General features: G+C 42.3%; 1 protein-coding gene across 1 annotated transcript in view; it reads right to left on the reverse strand.

Annotated features, from left to right (window-relative positions):
* Positions 1–233: 233 nt before the first annotated feature.
* The window catches only part of Cd207 (CD207 molecule), a 37,834-nt gene continuing 14,626 nt past the window's right edge, over positions 234–23,441 (reverse strand). Inside the window, exons 3-8 of the mRNA XM_019205341.1 lie at positions 5,694–5,837; positions 5,484–5,600; positions 3,314–3,688; positions 2,508–2,659; positions 1,212–1,327; positions 234–777 (exon numbers count right to left, since the gene is read on the reverse strand). Coding sequence (XP_019060886.1) covers positions 627–777; positions 1,212–1,327; positions 2,508–2,659; positions 3,314–3,688; positions 5,484–5,600; positions 5,694–5,769 — 987 coding nt within the window. The 5' untranslated portion in view covers positions 5,770–5,837 and the 3' untranslated portion in view covers positions 234–626. The remainder of the gene's footprint in view (positions 778–1,211; positions 1,328–2,507; positions 2,660–3,313; positions 3,689–5,483; positions 5,601–5,693; positions 5,838–23,441) is intronic.

Consider the following 23,441-nt stretch of genomic DNA (forward strand, 5'->3'; position numbering starts at 1 on the left):
AACATGGCCATCTGCCAGCCACCAGCACGCCTAAGCAGGCAATTTGGGGGATTGACCAGGAAAAGTCCTGAGCAACACTATCAGGAGCCTTGCTTGATTGATATGAAGCAACTTTTTTTTCATATTTTGTTCTTTTTAAAACTTAAATTTATTTTTAACTGATGCATTAAAAATATAAAAATTGTACATATTTATGGGGTACCATATGTTTCAATACATGTACACATCGTGTATAGTTTCAATCTGGGTAAAGATATCCATCTCCTCAAATGTGAGCATTTCTTTGTGTAACTTTTATGTGATACAAACGAGGTTTCCCTAAAGGGATGAAAGCTCAAAGCGATAGCACAGATTTAGGGTGCTGATCTGCCTCACCAAGGCAGGATGAACTTCTCAATCATGACCTCCTTCCTCTTTCATTTAACTCAAGTTCTTCCCATTCCAGCAGCCCCTGTGGGGTCAGAGAATTCCCAGCCAAAACAGATGACCTCCAACATGCATCTGGGGACAACTTTGCAGCAAGAAAACCTAAGGTACAAAGTCGTCCTGGAGTTTGAAAGGCAGTGAGGACATTTCCTCAAGTTTAACCAGCCCCAGAGCTCACGGGTAAACCGGGGGACCAGCCATCACAGTTCTGACTGAACATAGGGCCTCTTACAGATGAAAAGCACTTTGTTGTCACAGGAAGCATCATTCCAGGACTGGAGAGAGGGCACCTTTATATTGGCACAGTGTTCATTGCTCCCCATATTGTTGGGCTCACCTGGAAGCCAGAACCTATGGAGTCAAAAAACAAATAAAAGTGTATTTACAAAATTGGAAAATAATGATCCCAAGCCTAAGAGGGAGGAGATTGGTGAGATTTCAACCATTAAGCTGCTAATCATGCCCCAAATTCAGCTCATACCACCCTGCCATTCTCAAGCCCACAAACACACTCTGCAAAGACCTAGACATTCATCAAGATTCCTGCCCAAGTTGGGCAAAAGGCCTTGCTGTCAAACTGCACAGGGCCTAGAGAGTCATAGATTGGTCCCAGGTTCCACACCCAATGAGTGGCAGTGGTGACAACATCTCAGTTCCAAGGCTCCTTCTGTCCCTACTACAAGGACAAATCACAAACCTTGTGTGCATGGGAAACATTCCCAACCTTCCATGCACTGGCCCTGGCCCAAGAAAGTAAGACTGGAAAGAAAGGTTGTGGGGCTTACCTCACACTGTCTTTGTTGAATGGAGTGTCATCCACCCAGTACCATTTCCCCTCACTTCCTGCCTTGGTTAGGCCAATCCAGGTTGGCAGTTCACCAGCTATCTTGTACAGAAACTCCTGTGGGGGACACAGAATGAGCAAAAGTGCAGGCACAACCTCAAGTCTGTGCACCTGTCTGCAGATAACCCTTTCTTGTGCTAGTGACAGCTCTTGAACTCACAGACACACCCTGCACATTGGCCTCTCTCAAGCCTCTGCTGGCTCTTGTCTAGAACCCAGAGTCCATCTTCCAAATTTTAATTTGTGTTTTCTCTACAAGTAACAAACTTAGGGTTCAGGTCTTTCTGTTCCTTAGAAGCAGGAGTATGAGAGAGTCAATTAAAATTCAGAGCAGGGACCCCAAGAGTCCTTCAACAAGCCTTTTTTTCCCCTTTTGGTTTTGTTTGTTTGTTTGTTTGTTTTTTGAGACAGGGTCTCACTATGCAGTTCAGACTGCTCTGCAACTCACTGTGTAGCACACGCTGGTCTTGAACTCGCAGTGATCCTCCTGCTACAGCCCCCCCACCCCGAAGTGCTGGGCTTACAGGTGTGAGCCACCACTCCTGGCTCAACAAGCTTTTAAATGTGCAAGGCACATAGGAAAGAACTTCTTGTGCATCTCTTCCTCATTCTCTGAGGTAGGTACTGTTATCATCAAGATGTCATCAGTTCATAGGCTGAGGCTTACTGGAGATAAGTCTTCTACCCAGGGGTCTAGGACTAGTGAGATGGCAGGTTAGAACTCTAGACTACTCCAGAGCTCATGCTCTTACCTTCTCTTCCCCAAATGAAAGGGACTTGCTCAATATTCTGCCTCAATAGGAAGGAAATTTCTTGAGTCATGCAGTATATTGTTGACAAATAGCTCTGCTGGCTGGGCACCTGGAAAGAGGACCCCTCCCCAACCTCTTTGAAGCTAGGAATACTGCATCATTTGCTCTCACCAAGGAAATAGGAGCAAAATCAATGTGGTTATTTCTGGGGAGAAGCTTTTAAGAGCAAATGCACAATTTTCCATGTTCCCTTTTCCTGCTTTGGCACTTACAGACACACATTAAGATTAACTCTCCTTCAGCTTAGGCCCTTGAGTACCCACAATGAGCAGCCTTTTTAGATATGTAGTGTAAACAAGAAATAATCTTCCCCAGTCAGGTTGCCAATATTTGGGGATTGTGTTTCCACCACATAATCTTGCCCAGTCTCCCCAAGACAGCTACCAGCACAACCCCATCACAGAGCATGTAGGAATGGCACTCACCTGCTCATCCCGGGAGGTAACTGAAGTCAGGTGTGAATTCTTAGACACACAGACCTGTTCAGCACTGTACCAGGTCTTTGTCACATGAGAAAAGTAATAGAAGTTCTCCCTGAAGAATTTCCAGCCTTGGGAAACCATCTGCAGGATGTCACCTGGAGAATAGGGGCTGAAGGTGAATGCAGCATCGGGTTTCCTCGGGGTGAGGACCAGGGCAGGGTACTTGAGTGGGATCCCAGAGACAGCAGTGAATGGGGCTGGGCTCTGAGATCCTTGGGTACTGGTATACGGGTTTGGAGACCCTCTCTTAGATCCTGGAAGTCCTACTGAAACTGATGAATAGGGCCTATGGGATTGGAGAAGAGACAGTGGGAGGGGATGGACTGCAAATCTGACTTTCCCATGCAGGAAAAGTGATTCTCTACTGGCCGTAACAGGTGGCTGAGCCCCAGAGCTTGAAATAAGGAACATTATGGGAAATGCTGTGGCTTGGGCCAGGACAAAGGCTCCATTCCCTGTATTTTTCGGGCTCTGCACCTCAGTTTGAGGGGTCCAAGATGGATTATATTGTCTTCTTTGCTAAAATCCCTTAAGTAATACTCCAGTTTCTCTTCAGATCATATAAATCTTTTACCTTTTAAAAATCCCTTAAATCCTCCTCAACCCTAACGCTAAGCCCTCTCTCCTTAACTTCTGGTCCATGCCTGACCCTCACCTGCTCACCCACTAGCCCAGGGCTCTCATCACTAAGATGGCAAGGTCTCAGGGGCCACTAGTCATCCTGTAATGTTATTTCCTGAGTCACTTACTTTGTCGTCTGAGCAATTTGTTGATATTGTCCAGCCTGTTCTGAAGTGCCTGGATCATTGCATTCAAAGCACTGGCTTTATCCAAATCTCTTTTTAACTCTGGAATTTGGTCATTCAAATGATTAACTTCCTCCCATTTTCTTCTTAAGCTCTGGATCTGTTCATTGGCTTTCCCCACAATGGCTTTCAATATCAGGACTTGAGAATGTACACTATCCAAGCTGGCATTCACCATCTGTATCTGAAAGCTAGCCACCTTCACGCCATCACTGTTCTTCTCAATTCCAGAACCCAGGGTGCTCATGCTGTCCACACGACCTTTCAGCATCTGGGCATTGGTCTTTACATCTGAAATTGTGCCCATAAACCAGGGATCTAGATAGGGAAAAGTCAAGAGGTCAAATAAGAGGATCCCCTGGGGAAGGAATGGGTGTGCTGTCAGCGCAATAAAAGGAATGAAGGGAAGGATCAGGCTCAAGCTTCCCAAGAAACTGCCATTTACTCTCCAATCATTCATTAATGTACAGCACACATGAAATGGGTGCCCACATACATGTGCCCGGAATTCTGAGAGGTGCAGACTGTTAGAAGATAGGCCTATAAGAGACCTCACAAGCAACCAGAAGCAGGGATTAGATCTCAGTCCTGAATTTCCTGTGAATACTCAAGGTAAATTTGGTACAGGGATGCCCTTAGTCACCCCCATCACTCTCTACTACTTGGTCCCTGTAGGCCCCAGAAGTGGTCCCTGGCCTTCTCATTTCAGAGATATCCAGGGAGCAGCGCTATTCCTCCCATCTCGGTCCACAGTCCCCTCCACGACTATGGGAAGGGCCAGGTATGCAGACTCCTAGTCTAGACACTTCTTTATCTCCAGAGAGCATGCAAAGGGACAGAAGAAGCCATTTCTCCCCTTCCCTTGCTGTCTTACTTACTTTTCTCATTACTGAGATAAAATACCCAATGCCCAAAAGTTAAAGGAGGAAAGGTTTATTGTGGCTCACAGTTTGCAGAGGTTTCAGTTCATAGTTGTCTGGCTCCAAGGCAGGGTGGCACAGCAGAGGAGAATAGTTCATGTCAGGCAGAAGGCAAAAGGCAGCAAAGCAGGAGGCAGTGAGGTAGCACAGTGAGCAATGACAGCAGCAGCCCACTTTCTGTCCCTTATATTCTGTCCAGGCTACACGCCATTAGGGTGGGTAGCAATGACATCAGGGTGGGCCTTCCCATTATCCACACCCAGAACTATGCCAAACCAATCAGTGGACTCATTTAGTAATCAGACCCCTCAATCCCAGCATTACGAACTCTAGATCCAGACACCTCTGAAAAGTCCCACCTATGGCCACATGAGGCTGTGGGGGGCGGGTATCTAGACATAAGCCATAACACACTTGCCTTGCCCACTTTCACATTCTGTTCAATGCAGGCTTGGGTGCATTGGAGGGAGTCAAAAACAAACGAAGAGCAGTCAAAGGAGAGTACAGAGAAAAGGCAATGTTAGAGACTAGCATCTGGGATGGGGTATGTGATTGGAGCATAGGTTACTGCTAAGAAGCTATAATCTGAAACAGAATATGTCATGAGCCACTGAAAAGACAGATGTTCCCTCACTCTACTTTCTAGCAACCTGTTGGGAGGAATAAGTCTCATTAACATGAACTTCACAGGAACAGGAGAATGAAGAGAGGATGGAGGTGTCCTGGTGAGGGGACTGAACCACAGAGATTTCCTAGCTTGATGGCCAGGTTCTCCATCTGGTCAGCTGAGGCAGTGGACACCCTTGGAACTCAGTCCCTTGCAGGGTCTGGAAACACCACACTCACTGCCGAGGGCTTTCCACAAGGCTCTCGATCCAATGGACACAGAGGTCAGAGTGGCAGGCAGCTAGGGGAGAAATGGTATGAGATTTTTTTTTAATTGGTGACTCTTTCCTGGGGAAAGAATAGCATGCCTTGAGCACAAGCATGCAAGCATGGATGCCAGTGGGAAAAACATCTCAGAAATCAGAAAGGAAAAGCATCCACTCATACATGGAGAGAGGAAAATAAAGATAAATGAAACACTGTAAGCTTGAGAAACCAGGGAGAGCAGGAAAGAGAAGGTCTGGGATGCAAGGGAGCCAACCAGTGGTGGAGAAGAACCAAGGGGACCTTGAATCCTAAGGACTTACAGAGAATAGCTTGCAGCACAATGGAGGCGACCACAACCAGTGACAAGCAGATTAACACTACACGGATGGTGAGATGCTTCTTCAGATGCAGAGACAGAGCCTGCTCAGGAGGAGGTTCTGAAAGAAACAGAAGCAAAGGTCTGTTATTGACTAGCAAAGAGTGGTCTGGACACAGAGCACCCATTGGGCTGGAGCAGTGGCTGCACTTGCCTCGAGGCCAGAGAGCAATGTTCTGTTTATCCACGGTGAAGTGTGCATCAGGGGCTTCCTTCTCTGCAGCCTTCATTCCACACCCCAACACTGGCTCTTGCAGCACAGGTAGTCCTGGCTGATCCTCTCCTCCATGCCTTTTATCTGGAGAAAACAAGAAGTGAGTTCCACAGCAGGTCACTGTGTCATCCCAAAGTTCCCCATTGTTGGCTTAGACACCTTAGACAGTGAGGCTGAGGCCACAGCTTAGTTCCTTCCCCAAAAGTCTAAGCTTTCAGGAAGAAGCCATTTGTCTTGTTCTCTAGGAGTCTGTTACATGGACACTTTAACCATCTTATCCCAAAGCTATCTCATTTCTCTTGTAAGGATACCCTCATCCACCTACCCATCCATTCACACCACAAACACATACTAATTGCCTTCTAGGTATCAGACTCTGAACTAGGCCCAGGGCCACAAAGATTAATAAATCACAGTCTTTTCACTCAAGTAGTCCACAGTCTGATAAGAAAGACAGACCTGAGAAAATAAATTATACTATAAGTGCTGAGCATAGCACCATATAAACATGCACAGTTTCAAAAAAAAGTACAGAGAACAGAGTCATGGTAAAAAGTTCCAGGAATGCTGCCTGCCTCACAAGCGCAAGGACCCGAGTTAGATCCCTGGTACCAAAAAAAAAAAAAAAAAAAAAAAAGTTCCAGGAAAAGAGATGAGCATATTCAACAACCAGGGCCACAGCCAGCATGGAATTCTTAGGAAACTATAAATAGTTTCAGTCCTATGTGAATGCAAGGTGTACAGCAGGAGAGAGTGCAGGGCTAAAGAGACACCTGGGATCAGTTCATGAAGATCCTTTTATATCATGTTAAGAAGTTTGACTTCTGTCTTTTGGCTAACACTGAGCCAATGGAGTGCTTCAGGTAGAAGATCGATGAGGGCAAGGACATTGTAGAAAGACCGCTCTGGTCATGATGAATAGCATAATTGCAGTGTAGAATCCTTGCAGCAGAGAGACCAGTTAAGAGATCAAACAAAATATTCCACTTTATGTTGTTAAAGCATCTTAGCTGATACATATCCCTTTTGGAAATGCAACTTAAGAAATTCAAGATAAATGTAAGACTTGGGTTCTCCTCTTTGCTTTTTGCACCTGCTAATATCTCAAAGTAGGAAGGCTCAGCAACATCTGACTAGAGACCATTTTTTCTCTTTTACTTTCATCTGTTTATCCACCTCTTCTCTTCCTCCTTGTAACCCTCAATGCAGAGTTCCACATGTAGGAGATGCTTAGGGCATGGATGAACAAATTTGAGGCTCAAAATAAACATATGAAAATTGTTCAACATCACTGGTCATTTGAGAGATGCAAATGAAAACAACACTGAGATTCTACTTCACTCTAGAAAGAGTGGCTGCTATGAAGAAATCAACCAATGAAAAATGCTGGCAGGGCTGTGGGGAAAAAGAAACCCCTCTCCACTGTTGGTGGGAGTGCAGACTGGTGCAACCACTGTGGAAATCAGTGTGGAGATTCCTCAAAAAACTAGAATTAGAAATCCCATAGGGCCCAGCTATTCCCCCACTGGGTATCTTCCCTAAAGAATTGAAAGTATCATACTACAGTGATATATGTGCACTCATGTTTATAGAAGTTTGTAATAGCTAAATCTTGGAAACAGCCCAAATGTCCATCAACTGGTGACTGAATAAAGAAAATGTGATTTTTTTTTCTAAATGGAGCACTACTCGGCCATAAAGAATGATAAACTAGAGACATTTATAGTTAAATGGATGCACATTGAGGCCATAGTCTTAAGTGAAATAAATAGAAAGTACATGTGTAAATGTTGAATTCTTTTCTGGCATGAATAACTGAAAGTGTAAATGAGGACCAAAATGCATAGTAGATAATGTGAAATAGGAAGAAAAGGTCCAAAGTGGAAGGGAAAGTAGGGAGGAGGTGGGGAAAAGGAAAGTAGGGAAAGCAAAAGTATGAGAAAAGGAGGAAAAAATGAAAACAAAGCTTTTGTAAATAGGGAAGAGTGAAAGGAAGGGAAGGGGGATGGGAAAAAGACAAGAACCAAGCTAGATCATGCACAGGTACAAATCCCAATGATGAATGTGATCATAATGCATACCTAAAATGTATCAATAAACTTACGGAAAAAAATCTGAGGCTCAATGAAGACCTCATTGATTCCTGGGAAGCTTCTCATGCTTTAAATAAATTTCCCAAATCTGAGAAACCTGGTCCCTAGCAGTTTCTAGACAAATATTTCTAGGGTAGGAAAAAGGGAAGGGAGAAGAGGAAAAGAAGATCAGAGGCATGGAGAAAAGGAAGGAAATTGGTAGAGATAATTGAATAGATGAATAGATGGGTTGGGTAGATGGGTAGAAAATCAGTGGCTGAATGGATAGAGGATGGATGAATGGGTGGACAAGAATGATGAATGAAAAGTTGAGTGAGTGCATAAAGGATTGGTGGATGAGTGAATGAAAGGAAGGCGGTGGATGCATGGATGGATTGTAAGCTAATGGAAGACTTTACGGCTGATCATGATTCTTCAGACTATGGACTGGCATTTGCCTTCCACAAGCTACCTACCTCTTCTTCCCACTGCCCTGATTCTAGGGCCACTGTTTTCTCTCACCTTTGGCGTTAACTACTCCCTAAACTGAGAGGCTGACTTGAAAGTTATATGAACATACTTTCTCTCTTTGGGCTGCTCATCTGGTTGCAGAACCTTGGTTCCACCAGTGCTTCAAAGGAATTAGAACATTCTGCTTCTGGACTGCTATACTTGGTAACCAGTCTGATCCCAGAGTCACCTCAGCACTGCTGTTCTTGGTCCTACATCCACAACTTGTCACAGTCCAGGACCTAGAGGTGGAAAAGAATCCAACTTATCTAGATCCTGTTCAAAGGAGTATTTGAGGAAAGGAGCTACCATACAACATGTCTTTGTAATGTCATGTCCCTCCTTTCTCCTGCCAAGAAGTGACTTTTCCCAAATCGCTGCTGGTCCTGCATGAGTTATTAATAGAACTCCCACATTCTTCTCAGTGGTCCCAGGAAAGGATCAGGAAACTTCCCCAATCTTGGACTCATTGTATAAGAAGGATGGAGGATGGGAGGCATTTACTCCAAGCAAAGGAAATATAAGCCTCAGGTAAATACTCTGCTGAACTCTGAACAAAAGGCTGATTGAGCATGAGAAAGCTGAGAAAGAAGCAGGAATACTTGGCTGAGGGCCTTCTGGAGTTTCAGAGGAGGTAGATGTAAAAGTACCAAACCAGAGGAAGTTTCATTTCCCATTTTTCAGGGAAGGAGTGAGTCACGATGTCTTGTTCTATGGCCATGATCATGTGCAGTTATTTACTGAGAATTCTCCCCTGCAAGCTTTGGGTGCTGTATGTGGCCCCTGGCCTGGAACAAGAAAGACAGAGCAAAGCAAGTGCTTCAGCTACATTTTCTAGCCAGGGAAGTGGACGGTTCTCCTGCACACCCAGGGAGGACCTGCTCTTCCTAACAGAACAGGAACTTTGGCTCAATCTAGAGTGAGCAAAAATCATTGCTGCAGTGAGAAAGAAAAGTCTGTCCTGATTTCCCTCTTTTACCTCTTGCTATGCTCCTGAGATTCCAGGACTTTTCTGGATAAAGGTAAAGAAAGGAATCAGCTTGCCCTCTTTCTCCTTGTCATGTTGGGATCAGCCTCATGCTTGAAGTTGGACCAGGGACATCACCAATGAGAGTAGAAAAGAGGCTCAAGTTATTCAAAATGTCCAAGGAGTGTTGAGAGTCATCTCCAGGGAACAATAATCCAAGTCTCTCCAGTCAAGGTATGGAGGACACAAGAATGGACAAAAAGATGGAAAGTGAGGTCAAGGGAGGAAAGAGAGGGAGCGAGGGTAAGAGTGGAAAGAAGAGGAGAGAATGACTATACAATGAGATGAGACGACTACTACAGCTTGTCAGATATGGCCCCCAGGCCTCAGAGGGGCTCTTGTATGTAATGGGATGGGAGATTTGACCTGCAGGCCCCAGACAGTCAAGAGATTCCATACCTTTGTCTGTATGGTGTCCTGGGAAGCAGCAATGGGGAGAAAAAGCAAGGAGTAGACAGTCAGCACATCACAATAGTATATCCTAGAGTTTGGGTATGAAGGAAGCACCTCCTTTAAATTGATAGCTATACAGATATGAATCTAGAGCTCCTAGTAACCAGGCCCCCTGACATATGAAAGGACCAAAGACAGTAAGGCCAATACAAATATAGAAGCTGAGACAAAAGATGATAAGACAAAAAATATTGTGTTTTCGTGCCTTTAAGTGCTAGATCCAGTTGAAACTGTTTCACTCCTCCCATAAAAGCGCATTTCTTGGTTTAGTTATATGAACATTAAAATAAACCCCACAATACTAGACTAGAGTTGGGGACATTAGCATAAACTCCTATTTACCTTACAATGTGTGGGTATATAAATACAGAAACATAGACACGTGTGTGCATGGGTTAGTGTACATACATCTATTGCCTAGTTTTGTTGTCTGAGAAAGCCTAGAAGCAGTAATACTTCTGTAGCAACAAGCACACCCAACCCAACACCTAGATCTTGGTTTCTAAATACTGTTCTCCAATAAAAGGTCCCTGGGATCCTTGGAGAAACTGATGATTCTGGGTTATGGAAAATACACATAAGCCTGGAGTATCCTGTAGAATCAAAAAAATAAGAAAAGTGCACAAATAACAGGGATAAATAACCAGAAGGAGCCTGTCAGAAGGACATGGGAACCAGCTTCCCTTGGCCAAAGCTGAAGAACAATGGGTAACAAATGGGCTATAAATCAAAGTATAAAATAAATGTACATGAGTCCAAACTGATACAAAGCCATTTTAATAAATAAGGCAAAAATATTTTTAATATACACAAATACTCCCCCCCTCCAAAAGGAGGTATATACTTTTCCTCCTTTCCAAATTAGTTTTTGTATATTGGTCTTATATCTAGTAATCTTATAAAACGTAGTAGTGCTAATAATTTATCAGTAAACACTTTGGTGTCTCTTATGTATAAAATCATACTATCTGTGAGTAATGTCATTTTTATTTCTTTCTTCCTAGTTCTACTTTTTAGTTTTCTTGTCTAAGTGCACTAGCTAGGACCTCCAGTTGTTGACTAGAAGCAGTGATTTGGGACATCCACATCTCATTTCTGATCACAAAGGGAAAGCTTTCAACAATGCAAAAAAATACAAAATAAAAGATTTTGTTTAAAATAAAGTGATCCCTGCATTATGCATATCCTATCTACCTCTTACCATTTCGCCAAAGAAGAGAAATTTTGCTTTCTATATTAGTTTCCTACTTCTGGTCTAACAAATTACAATAAACTCAGTGGCTTAAAACAATACAAATTTATCTTAGATTTCTGGATGTTAGAAGTCAAAAACTGGTCTCATTTAGTTAAAAACAGATGACTGGCTGAGCTGTATTCCTTTCTGGACACCCTAAAGGAGGACCCCTTTCCTTTCCCTCTGAAGCTTGTAGAGGTCATTGGTTGGTGCAAAGACAGCAACAGCAGGTTGAGTTCTTAGCACAACCCACCACTCTGACACTGAGTCTGCTTCTGCCTCTCATTTCTGATTTTTAAAACCCACCCAGACAGTCCAAGATAATTTCCCTAACTTAAATTAGATGAATAGCAACTTTAATTCCACTTTGCCACATAGCAATGTAGTCAGAGGCTCCATTAACTATAGAGCATAGACATCTTTGTGCACCATATTGTTAGGGTAGCCTTAATAGAACCATTCAGAAAATTTGCTATATATACTTGGAGTTCATGAAATGCAAACTTTGGTACTTGACACATAAATAAAAAATACAAGGCAAGAAGCTTCAGTTTGGCACCTGCCTTGGGAGAGAGTAAGGAAGAAAGCCAAAATTGGGAAGTCTGCTTTTCTTGAGTTTGGTGAGGAAAGAGGTATGTGCAATAGACCAGATTTGGCCTCTCCCCAGTAGGAAGCTATTAACTCACTGAGAGGGGCTGTGCCAATAAGGGTTATCTGGAGGTGTAAGTAGTTACAGATCATAGGAAAATAGAGGCTAGGATAAAGCAGTTGCAGATGGCCCAGAAGAGGCTTCACCTCTTACCACTTCCCAAGAAAACTGCTCATGAGAAATCCCCAGAAATTCAGGTAACTCCCCCCCCAAAAATTGTAAAAGCAAATCTAAGATATTAATTAGCATTTTAAAAACTGTACATTTATGGGGTCCATATGATGTTTCAATACATGTAGAGATTGCATAATTTTTAAGTCAGGTTGAGCATATCTACTTCATCATTTATCATTTCTTTAATTTTTTTTTGGTACTCGGGTCCTTGCACTTACAAGGAAGGCCACCAAACCGCTGAGCTAAATCCCCGGCCCTATTTATCATTTCTTTATAAGCATTCAAAATTCTGTCCTCTAGGGCCAGGGATTAGGTGGTTCCATCACCTGCCTTGCAATTGCAAGGTCCCAAGTTTGATCCCCAGTACAAAAAAAAAATTCTTCTAGATTTATGAAATATACAGTACATTATTATCTATAGTCACCCTGAATGGCGCACCCTTCTATAGCAGCTGCTATTTTCATACAGGCCCCTTAATGACTCGCTTTGCTATATAGCTCCTCGGGATGTCCCCACAGGAATAGATGGTGGCACGGGCCCTTATTGATTCACTCAGGCATATGAGAACTTGCACACCATCAGAACTTCATGCTCTCCCTAACTGTAACTTAGTACTCATTGATTAACCTGAATGACATTTACATTTGCTCTATTTAAATGTCTCAAATACCAGATTTCAATCCTTCCAAACAAGTTGTCCTTTCTGCCACCTGGGACTAGGCACAGTTTGACTACGGGGATGAATAAATGTGATGAGGAGAGCAGGGTAAGGAATAAGATGAAAAGTGGCCATCACCCCAGAACTCCAAGGCTGTCTGGCCTAAAAAAGGGGAGAAATGCTAATGTAATGAGAGCATTATCTGGTTATTGGAGAGTTGCACTGAGAGTTATATCTGGTTATTTGATTGCATTTTTATTTATGTGAATATGATCAGAAAGGCTGCAGTTCCTGCCTGAGATTCCATCCAGGAATGAGGAAGAACGAGGCAGGAAAGCGGATCTGAAGGGTAAATGACAAGAAAGAGCATAGCTGCCTTTTAACCAATCCAGCTCATTCAGTACCCCGGGTATAGCATAGTTAATTTTTAGGAGTCTTGAGAGCTCTAGGACCACAGACCCAACATCTGATGAAAATCAGCCTCTCATCAACCCACACCCCAGCCACTCTTCTCAAGACCACGCAAATGAGCTACCATGGTGAACTGCCAGTTAGTGCCTTGAACAGAGAAATGGACAGGAGACAAAAATGAGTGTAGCCTCGGCTGTCATGGTGAAGAGCTGTCATGGAACACCCAAAGAGGATGCCCAGGAACTGTCCCCTTAACCACACTAGTCAAAACTTAGCCCTAGTTCCCCAACAAGGAGGAACTGAAGGTGGTGACAGTATAATCTGTGGTAAGGGTTTTGTAATTCATTCATTCACGGTTCACCCTGCTCTTGGCCAGGGCCTTCTCCTTCCCAAGGAGAGGAGAGTAATGGAATGAGAGCTGATCTCTCATTCATAAAATATAACATTATGCATATGTGTAACATACAACATGATTTCTCATGTACAATGTATAATACTCACCAGGTCCTTGGCCATATGGACCCTGCTTGGTGATTGGAGTCAAGTTCCCAATGCCCAGAATAGGTAAAACCCAACAAGGATCTAGTTCTGTCTTAATGAGCCTTTACTATACTGCATGTGCTACTCATTAAACCTGAGCTTAATTCCAAAGAGAACAGGACCTCCAAAAACACAAAACCCCACAATATTATGTCCAGTATTACAACAGGATATTCTATTCTCTACAAACAAAACTCATTAGGCCAAAAATTATATGCTCTCCATAAATGTCCCCATTCCAATGAACTGTGAAACTGTTCATGTTACACACCAATACTGTGTCTTCCCACAACTTTCCTTTCCAACTTTAACAATAGGCGTCTCTCTCCAAACATTCCCTTTGCACTCTTTCTCAGAAAATAAGAGGCATACCCACTCCCAGTTGCAATTTTATACTTTTGATTTCTTTTACCATTTACTAAAGTTGCAAACTTCTTTCTCCCATCAAGTTCTCCAGCTGGCTCTGTGGTTGGGTCACTCCTTCGAACTAGGATTTTAAACTTTTACTTGCTTCCTACTGACACATACCGACATCTGCTATTTTCATCCTGGTCCCTTAGAATGAGTGGCTTCTGCCATATAGCTATTTGAGACATCCCACAGAAATAGGTGGTGGTATTGCCTCTTATTCAGTCACTCAGCCATTCATTTATTCATCCAGAAATGTTTCTCAGGGGCCTGCTAATATGCTAAGTTCTATGCTTTATGCTAAGATTTCAGCCTTGAACAAAGCAGCCGTAATCCTTGAGAGAGTGCAATTCTCTCTTGATAATTCTTGGCCTCCTTACTGGTAAGAAAAATGAAGTGTAGCTTAAAATAACAAAATTGTAGTTTAAAGTGGTATATAGCATGACATTCCCCAAACTGCTTTTATTTAAACATAAGGCACAGAGCACACAGCTGCATGCTTTTGTTTCCTACAAATAAATCCATTTCTTACTATATGCTGTAGCTGACTCTCAACCAGCCAGCCCAGCATGGACTACATATTCTCACTGCCTTCCCTGTCCCCAGATGTGGTAGGCAGAAAATGAGAGCTACACGTTTCAATCCTAGCACAGTGCTTCTCGGCCCTAGACATACATATTTTAAAATGCCAGCCTGCACTCCCAGAGGGTCTGATTCAATTTGTGTTTGTTGTGGTCTAGGCATCAGTATTTCTTTTTAAGAATATGAATTTTAATATGGTAACCAGAAGATACTATTGTATAATAATATTTGAAAAAAACTAGAGTGGAGTAGAACAGTGTAAAAAACTAATTTAAAGTTACTAGAACTTTAGGAAATGACCTGTGTTTTAGATTTTGGACTGTCTCATTTTCTATCTCACATATATTTTCCCTCTCTGATCTCAAAAAGAAAAGGTTTTTTTTCCTCGTTGAGTTTATTGGTATTTTTAAGAACTCTCCAGGTGAGTCTTTCATGCAGAAAGGTTGAAAATCACTAATCCAGTGGGAAAATGTGTGTCTTGGGCAGAATCCTGGCTCTACTACACATCAATTGAATGAATGACTTGGAGGAGCCTCTGTCTTCCGGACAGTTCAAGAAGCGTGAGACAACCAGGTAGAATTATCCAGCTCAGCACTACGTAACAAGAATTGCTTAGCCAAGGTGATTGCTGAATGAAAATGTTTGGCAGGCCTTGCCCAGATGTAATGTTCTTGACCCAGAAGGAGGAATGAGAAGTGAGCCATCTGGTGGTGAAAAAATAGACCTTCAGACTCCACAGTTTAACTGCTCCAGGGCTGCAAGTGCCTACACAGAGCTGAGCAGTCCTGTCACACACAGAAAGAACATAAATATATTCCCAGGGAATCAAGAGCATGCCCCGAACCTCTCACCAGAGAGCAATTCGACAAGGTTATGGCATGCCTTCTGTGCCAGGCCCTGCACAACTCATGAGCAGACAGTGAGGTGCTTACAATATTTATAAAACAAATAAGTACCTCCACGCTGTGGTAAGTGACGTGAAGAGAAAAATCTTAGAGCCACCAGAGCATGGAAAAGAGAAATTGGCTTTGTCTGCAGGGATTAACGAAGGGTGCCCTATGAAGTGGCATTTGATCAGAAAACTGAAGGAAAAGTAGGAAAATACTTTTGTGGAAGAGGAAATGGCATTCCTTCTAGATTGGGATCCTCAGAGAACGTGGCATAGTGGAGGGAAAGGAGGTCAGAGAGGCTGGAACAGAAATGCCAAAGATGGTACTTGGGAACAAAGGCTCTGGAGCCAGTCCACCTGAGTTCAAATCTGGGTTGGCTGATTGCAAGGTAAATCAGTTGCTGGGCATGGTGGCTCACTCTTGTAATTCTAGAACTCAGGAGGCTGAGGCAGGAGAATTGCCACAAGTTTGAGGCCAGCCTGGGCTACACTGTGAGTTCAAGGCCAGCCTGAACTGCATAGTGAGACCCTGTCTGAAAAAAAAATAAATCTCATCTGGAAAACAAGTATAATTTTATATATATCTCACAGGGTTTTATATAGATTCAGGGAACTAATATAAGTATATGGACCCCAATGAATGCTATCTCATTATTATTAATAGTAAGGAAACCTCTACTTCTGTATACCTAGGAGTGTTCATCTACCTAGTAATATGTTAATTACATTAGACCCTTTTCATAGGTGTAGGATAATGCACTGGCCCAGAACAGGAGAACATTTTTGTCCCACATCAATTCTTACCAAAGAGCCTACTAGCAGTAACTCTGATTAATTAACATACCTGATTAGCCCTGACTCAATCATTCATTAGAAATAGGCCACCCAGGGAAAGGTATACCCCGGGGTGAGACCTCTGTGACTGAAGCTTAAGAGTGAACAGCTAAAGGCCCTCTGCTGACAGCATTCCCAACAGCTGGAGCACTAAAAGGTGCCTCTTCAAGTTCGGCATGTGGGATATTCGGCCCTGATATCAGAGGAAGTCTTCCTGACACACATATGGAACATAGCTCCCTCCTAGTGTTCGTACACTGTGAGCTTGGCAGTGTGACCTTCCCCCACCAATCAAGTCTTCAGATGAGAGCGCGGCCCTGAACCCTGGGGAGGGACCTCGAGCCAGAAGCACCCCACTAAGCCACATCCGGGTGCCAGCATCAAAAAAATCGATGAGATAATCAAACTGTTCCTTAAAGGCAGTAAGTTTTCGGATAAATTGTTATGGATCGATAGATGATTAATTCAAGGAGCAAGAAGGATTTTGACTAGAATCTAAGCTATAAATACCTTGTGCCTATCTAGTTCAGCATGGAAAGTCTGGCCAAAGGAATGATCAACAGACTAGGAGTATTCAAAGTTGAAGGTTTGCTTCATCCTATCAAGTAAAGAACCCAGGCAGCTGGCTAAAGAGAAAAGAAAATCAGAAAAAGTGGTTATGGAGGAAAGTCATAAGGCCTCATGAACAAAGCAGAAAGAAGAACAGAAGCCACTACCTGCATTTCCTTCTTATTATGTCATATGTATTGTATATTTTTATTTCATTTTACTTCTCTTTCTTTTATCCTGTCATTTACCTTTGAATGTAACTATTCAAAATACTAAGATGGAAACATGACAGAATTAGAGAAGTTAATAACTCAATGATCCTGGACTTGGAATTGAAGGCAGTAATTAAGACAGCAGGGCTCCTGCTATTGAGAAGAGGCTGTGTTTAAAGTTGGATAAGACACAGCTGCACTAGACCAGGTTAAGTAGCTTGGGGAGTGTCAGTATGAGAAAGAGGCACACATGTGTGCTGAAATACAAGAGACTAGCCGAGCGTGGTGGCGCATGCCTGTAATCCCAGCACTCGGGAGGGAGAGGCAGGAGGATCGCTGTGACTTCAAGACCAGCCTGGGCTGCATAGTGAGTTCCAGGTCAGTCTCAACTACATAGTGAGACTCTGTCTCAAAAAAAAAAGAAAAAGAAATATAAGAGACTTAAGACTTACCCTTTTTTTTGGCTGTCCAGAATACTTCTGTTAATAAAAATGAATCTTAAAATCAGTAGGAGGTAGGATCTAAACCCATAGTCAGAAGATAAATGGACTCACATTTCTTTTCCCCAAGTGCCTGGTATCTGGATCTCAGGCATATACCCCAGGCTCAGGCAATCAGATGCCGGAACCTGTGTAACTGAGACAATAATGAACCGTTTCAGAGATGTCCCTTCAAGAGACACGTTGAGAGTCTTTTCTGACCCCACCCTTCCTTGGTATATCCCAATTTCCAAGCTTTACCATTAAGTCTGAAAGCAGAGGGTCACCCTCCCAATAAATGTCTTTTATATTTATATAGGCATAGGTTTGTTGTTTCCAATCCAGAACCCTGAGTAATATACCCAAGACATCAACTCTCTTTTTAACACTGACCCAGATTTCCCAAACTGTGTCACATGGAACACTAGTCTAGACATGCTTTTCCAGGACTGGAAGGGAATCTGGGAAAGGGTTCCAAGGTTAAATAAGTTCGTGAACTATTCCACACTGTATGTATTTCTTGGAGATTTACAGTAACTGTGGACATATTAAAGGTCCTGTGTTAAAGAAATCTGTTCGACATTTTGTAATAGGATTTCGCTGTTATTTTTCTCTTATACTCATTTAGTTGATAACACTTCTCTCTCTGAGAAACACTGGCCTGAATTCAAGAAAGAAAGATTCAGAGAGAACTTGCAGTTCCCTCTGATTTCCAAGTTCCCATTTGTTCTATGAGATCTTGCTGCTTCCCCACTTCAATCACACAACAAATCATCACCCTTCAGAGGAGGCCAGGCTATCCTCAGAATATTAGCACTGTTCAGTTGAATAACTTCTGCCTTCCCCATTAATTTCAGATTCTTCCTTGGATATTTATAGATGTTTTATTCTGGATTCTATATGGTCTCTCTACTCAATTTTATTGACCTCCTATTTCTCTTAATATTACCAAACTAATAGTTGCTTTATAAAGCATTTAAAAGTAACATTTACCCTTTTAACTTTTTTAAATACAAAATTTTAGCCATTTTAAACCTATTCTTCCATATTATCTTGGGCAAGTCCTACTGATACTTTTAAGTAGAATTTTTGTAAAGTTGTAAAATAATTTAGTGAGATTTTTATATCCTTAGAATAGCCTTGATAACCAGATGCACAAAATATCTATTTCTTTTATGTCTCTCAATATATTTCTGGTTTTCTTATTATAAGTCCTCCCTCTTTTTTTAAGGGAAGAAGGTAAAGCTATTATTATTTGTAGATAATATGATTTCTTTAATATGAAATCATAATAATATGAAATCTTTAAGAATCTAGAAAATTTAAACCAATAGAGAGTTAAATAATCATACAATTCAAAATTAGTAAAAAATAATTTTTCTATGTGCCAAAAATAGTTCATTAGACTATATGAATATGCAAATAATTTGGGTGATTCAGATATTTAGGAACCCACGTAACAATATTTGGTAATGGGTTTGGTGTAAAAGATGTTGGGTGGGAGTATCAGCAAAATGGTTCAGAATTCTGGGGGCCTCCTTTTGCCCCACTGTGACTCTAAGAGAAGAACCACAGTGTACTATACAATCTCATTTCAATCCTAGGGCTCAGATTTTGTACATGACCCTTAAAGTTATTGGCACTTGTAGTCTCAGCACTGCTCTTATTTTCTTTGCTATTTTGTTCTTTTCATTTGGCTTGGGTGGAAGTGGGTTCAGTTAGCTAGTCAGCTCCTACCCCACCATTAATCCCTGTAGGTTTCCCTGCAGCTATTTCCCCTCATTATTTCCTGGTTGTTTAAACAACATAGAAGGAAAGGAGTAGGGAAACAAAAGAAAAAGAGTGAAGATTTAGAAGGGCAGTGCAGAAAGGACGATGCTAACCAAAAACAAGAACAAGAACAGGCAGCAGCACTGAGACCACACAGTCACTGTGATCCTTAAATTCAAAGTGATCTACAATATCAAAGGCTCTCACACCCTTTCAATAAGGAATCCAGCATACATGAAGGTAGATAAGGAAAATGTCAATGCTACTCTTCTGGGCTAATGTAAAACCTGAAAAGTTATACACTCAGAAAAAGATAATTCAATATGAATGTTATTATCAGGGCATCAAATTATTGAGCAACAACCAATCAGAGTGGTGGACTTTTAAGGGTTAAAGATTACACTTTACAGTACATGAAAACAGTTGCTGAAGTCCAGACATCCTACAAGACTCCTTTATTATCTGAAAACAGAACAAGATTATTCTACACTTTCAACACATCTCTCTCTGAGTGGGAGAATAAAACTGGCACTGTTGTGAATATTCTTTTTTTCAGTACCAGGGATCGAACTTGGGACCTTGTGCTTATGAGGCAAGTGGCAGAAGTACTGATCTAAATTCCGGTCCCAAGGTTTGTTTGGGGTTTGTTTTTTGTTTGTTTGTTTGTTTGGGTACCAGGGCTCAAACTCAGGATCTTGCGCTTTCGAGGCAGGTGGTGGCACCACTGAGCTAAATCCCAGCCTAGGTGAATATTCTTAATACACCTCTTTAACAGAACTCACATTAAATAAATCCACTTTCCTATAGTTTTGTGAGAAAATATTTATCTTATGTCTCTATTTTATGAGCACCATTCTCAAGATTAAGCCTATTCTCAAAGTTAAGTCCTTTCATCCAGGATAAAGGTCCTGAGAAAATAAAAACAGTAGAAGAGAAATTTTAAACAATTAAAACATACAGTGGTACACTCATAGATGTTTAACAACCGGCCCTCTAGTTCTAGAAGGGGAATCCCTTGTGTGTAGTATTTGCAAACTAGCATTGTGTAAATATCCCCACCATCACAAATTTCAAGTTGATATGATGTCACTGAAGGCAGAGTTAAAAAGAAAGGCACATAATAGGCTCTCAGGAGGCTGAAAGGGTCAGTTCCAGTACACCAGTAAAAGACAAGTAATGTTTCCCTCTTAGGGCCCCAATCTACCCAACTGTGTGACTTTTCTTTAGCCTGGGTCTCTAGAAAGGACAGAAAGGAGATCTGGCTATAGATTTGGGGTAGAAGACGGAGGTACTAAGAGTGTGACACTGTTAAATACTAAAAGGGAGACCCAGAGCATGGAAAAGATGCAAAGACCCCAGTATAAAATGGAAGGCTGACCTCTCATCCCTCTTAAGGAGTCTCCATTCTTAGAACTTATTTGTCAGTTTTCACTAATTCCACTAGCGGCATGTTATAAGTTCTGTCTGTAAACTCCAGAGTGAGCTGTTCCTCTTCCCTGGCCACAAGATGTCTGGCTGCCCTCGTGATCATACCACCCTGACGTGAGCATGGCTCATTTTCCTGAATGTGGCCTATGGTCACCTTCTTGGGAATGGGTGACTTGTCAAGGAAACTCCGTGGCTCCTGGGTGCTTTCCTTGGAGAAAGAACCACCAGGACCACAGAGGCCCATGTGTGGCCACATGTCTACAAAGAACAAAAACCGTTGCCTGGGACAAAACCCATCCATGGGACCTGAAGATATTTCCTGGATATATGAGGAGAAATGAGATGAGCAATGGGTCTCTAAAACCTACATCTTAGGGTCTGATGCAAAATCATACACTGCATTTGATTGTCCTGGCCCTTTACCCTCTCACATCACCTCATCACTCACACATGCATACATCTTTTTATCTTTCATGACACGGATATATTGGAGAGTCCATGCCAGTTGCCTGCAGAATGTACATAGGTCTGGATTTGTCAGAGTGATTTCTCAGGATTACACTCGGGTTATGGTTTTATTTTTAAATAAACTGTTAGCGCATCATGACAGCCACACATGGGTGGGGTGCTAAGCAGCAACCAAGCTAGAAGCCCAGAAAATAGCATCAAACACAGCCCAGCCTGGCCTCCTCATATTCCTGGGCTCCACAGCCCAGCTGCTGCTCACATCCTCAACATTCCCCGGCTACAATTATAATGGGAAATTTTCTGAACCCATGAGTGCTCCAGATAGCAATACCCCAGGCACTAGAACCAACTGGTCTTGAGAGAGGATACAAAAACCAAAAAGTAACTGCAGAAGTCCCAGTCTTGGAGATCCCTGACTAAAATCAAGAAGATGCCCTATGGGCCGGGGATTTAGTTTAGTGGTTATGCCACCTGCCTCTCAAGCACAAGGACCCAATTTCAATCCCCAGTACAGAAAAAAAAAGAAGAAGAAGAAAGAAAGAAAAAAGAAGATGCCCTATGAAACAGAGAGGTTATTTCTTGTCCTTGAAGACTCTATTGTTGGCCGGGCATGGTGGCGCACAACTGTAATCCTAGCACTCGGGAGGCTGAGGCAGGAGGATCACTGTGAGTTCGAGACCAGCCTGGGCTACATAGTGATCCAGGTCAGTTCCTAGCACTCGGGAGGCTGAGGCAGGAGGATCACTGTGAGTTCGAGACCAGCCTGGGCTACATAGTGAGTTCCAGGTCAGTCTCAACTACATAGGAAGACCCTGACTCAAAAAACCAAAACAAACAAACAAAGGCTCTATAGAGTTGGACCCAATGTGTCCCTTTAACCTGGAACACCAACCATACCCAATGGTATGGAAAAAATGATCCATTTACTGTGTGAATCCTGAGGACAGGAGCTGGACATAAATCTATTGGGATGCCCTAGAACTCCAGTAGCATCTTCTAAGCCATCTAGGAATTTGGTTTGACCTACTTGAGATTCCTGCTTCTTGACAAGATGGAGTAACAGAGACTATTTACTCTTCCACTTGGTGGGGCGGAAGCAGACAACATACAGGAATCTGGCAAAAGCAGAGAAAGTACAGGCAGAGCCAGGTTGAGTCCCTAGGGGGAGGAGACAGAGATGAGAGTTCAGGAAAAGTGGGGCAGCTGGGCCCATAGGACAGAAAACCAGAGGAGAGAGCTTCACATATCTGAAGTTTGAAATCTGCGGGGTTCCCTTGAGTATCCAGTGATATTTATCAGTACATGGAGAGAGGGACCTGAGGTAGGGACAGACCCATTCAAAATGATTAGAAGGGACAGTCAGTGGTTGTTCCCATCACCACACTGGAAAATTCATAATTCACGGGGCACTAGGTAAAATACTTGGAAAGGTATTACCTGAGGTGTAGAGAATGCTTAGCCCTAGACTGGTCAGTTCCCAAACCTGCTTCAAAAATCTTTACAGATAGACCTTAAAGGATCTGTGGATGAAATATGAAAGTTGTCAGAATGAAAATGGAGTCAGTTGTGTCAAAAAATGGGGGGAAACAAAGCTGGGAGATTATGAAGGAAGGGTTCTTACACACGATTACCTGAGAAACAACTCAAGCTTATAAAGAGGTCACTGCCTTATGCAAAAATGTACTTCTACAAAGACATCTGCCCGGCAACTGTCTGCTCAACCCTGGGATTGATGCCAGTCTCATTACTAATTATTGTGGCCAAGGATTACCGCTTCAAAATATCTGTTGTAATCTTCCTCATTTTTGTCTTAAAAACTTGCCCTATCTGTTGTAATCTTCCTCATTTTTGTCTTTAAAAACTTGCCTTTGCCTTAATCTCTTTGAATATGCTCACATATTATGGTGTATGGATTCCCAATGCTCTAATGTTCCTAAATAAATATTATTCTTTAGAGAATCTCTTTCTGTTTGTTTCATTCAGCCTGACAGATCTAGTTATTACTAGTAATAACACAATTGCATCTCAGAAAAAAAGCAAAAACTATTTATAAATATATAAAAATATCCAGTGCCTAAAAAAGAAAAAAATCTTACATGTCTGACATTTAATGAAAGATTACCATGTAAGCAAAGAGACAGGAAAATAAAACCCATCATAAGAAGAATGATCAATCCATTGAGATTAACCCAGAATGACAGATATTAGAATCACCAGAGAAGGACAGTAGAGCAGATGTAACTTTATTCCATGTGTTCAGAAAGTTAAGTAGAGGGCTGGGGATTTAGCTCAGTGGTTCGGTGGCCTGCCTCGCAAGCGCAAGGACCAGAGTTCGATCCCC

This window comes from Fukomys damarensis, unplaced genomic scaffold (genome assembly GCF_012274545.1).
Source record: "Fukomys damarensis isolate Sample0158 unplaced genomic scaffold, DMR_v1.0_HiC HiC_scaffold_2, whole genome shotgun sequence".
NCBI lineage: Eukaryota > Metazoa > Chordata > Mammalia > Rodentia > Bathyergidae > Fukomys > Fukomys damarensis.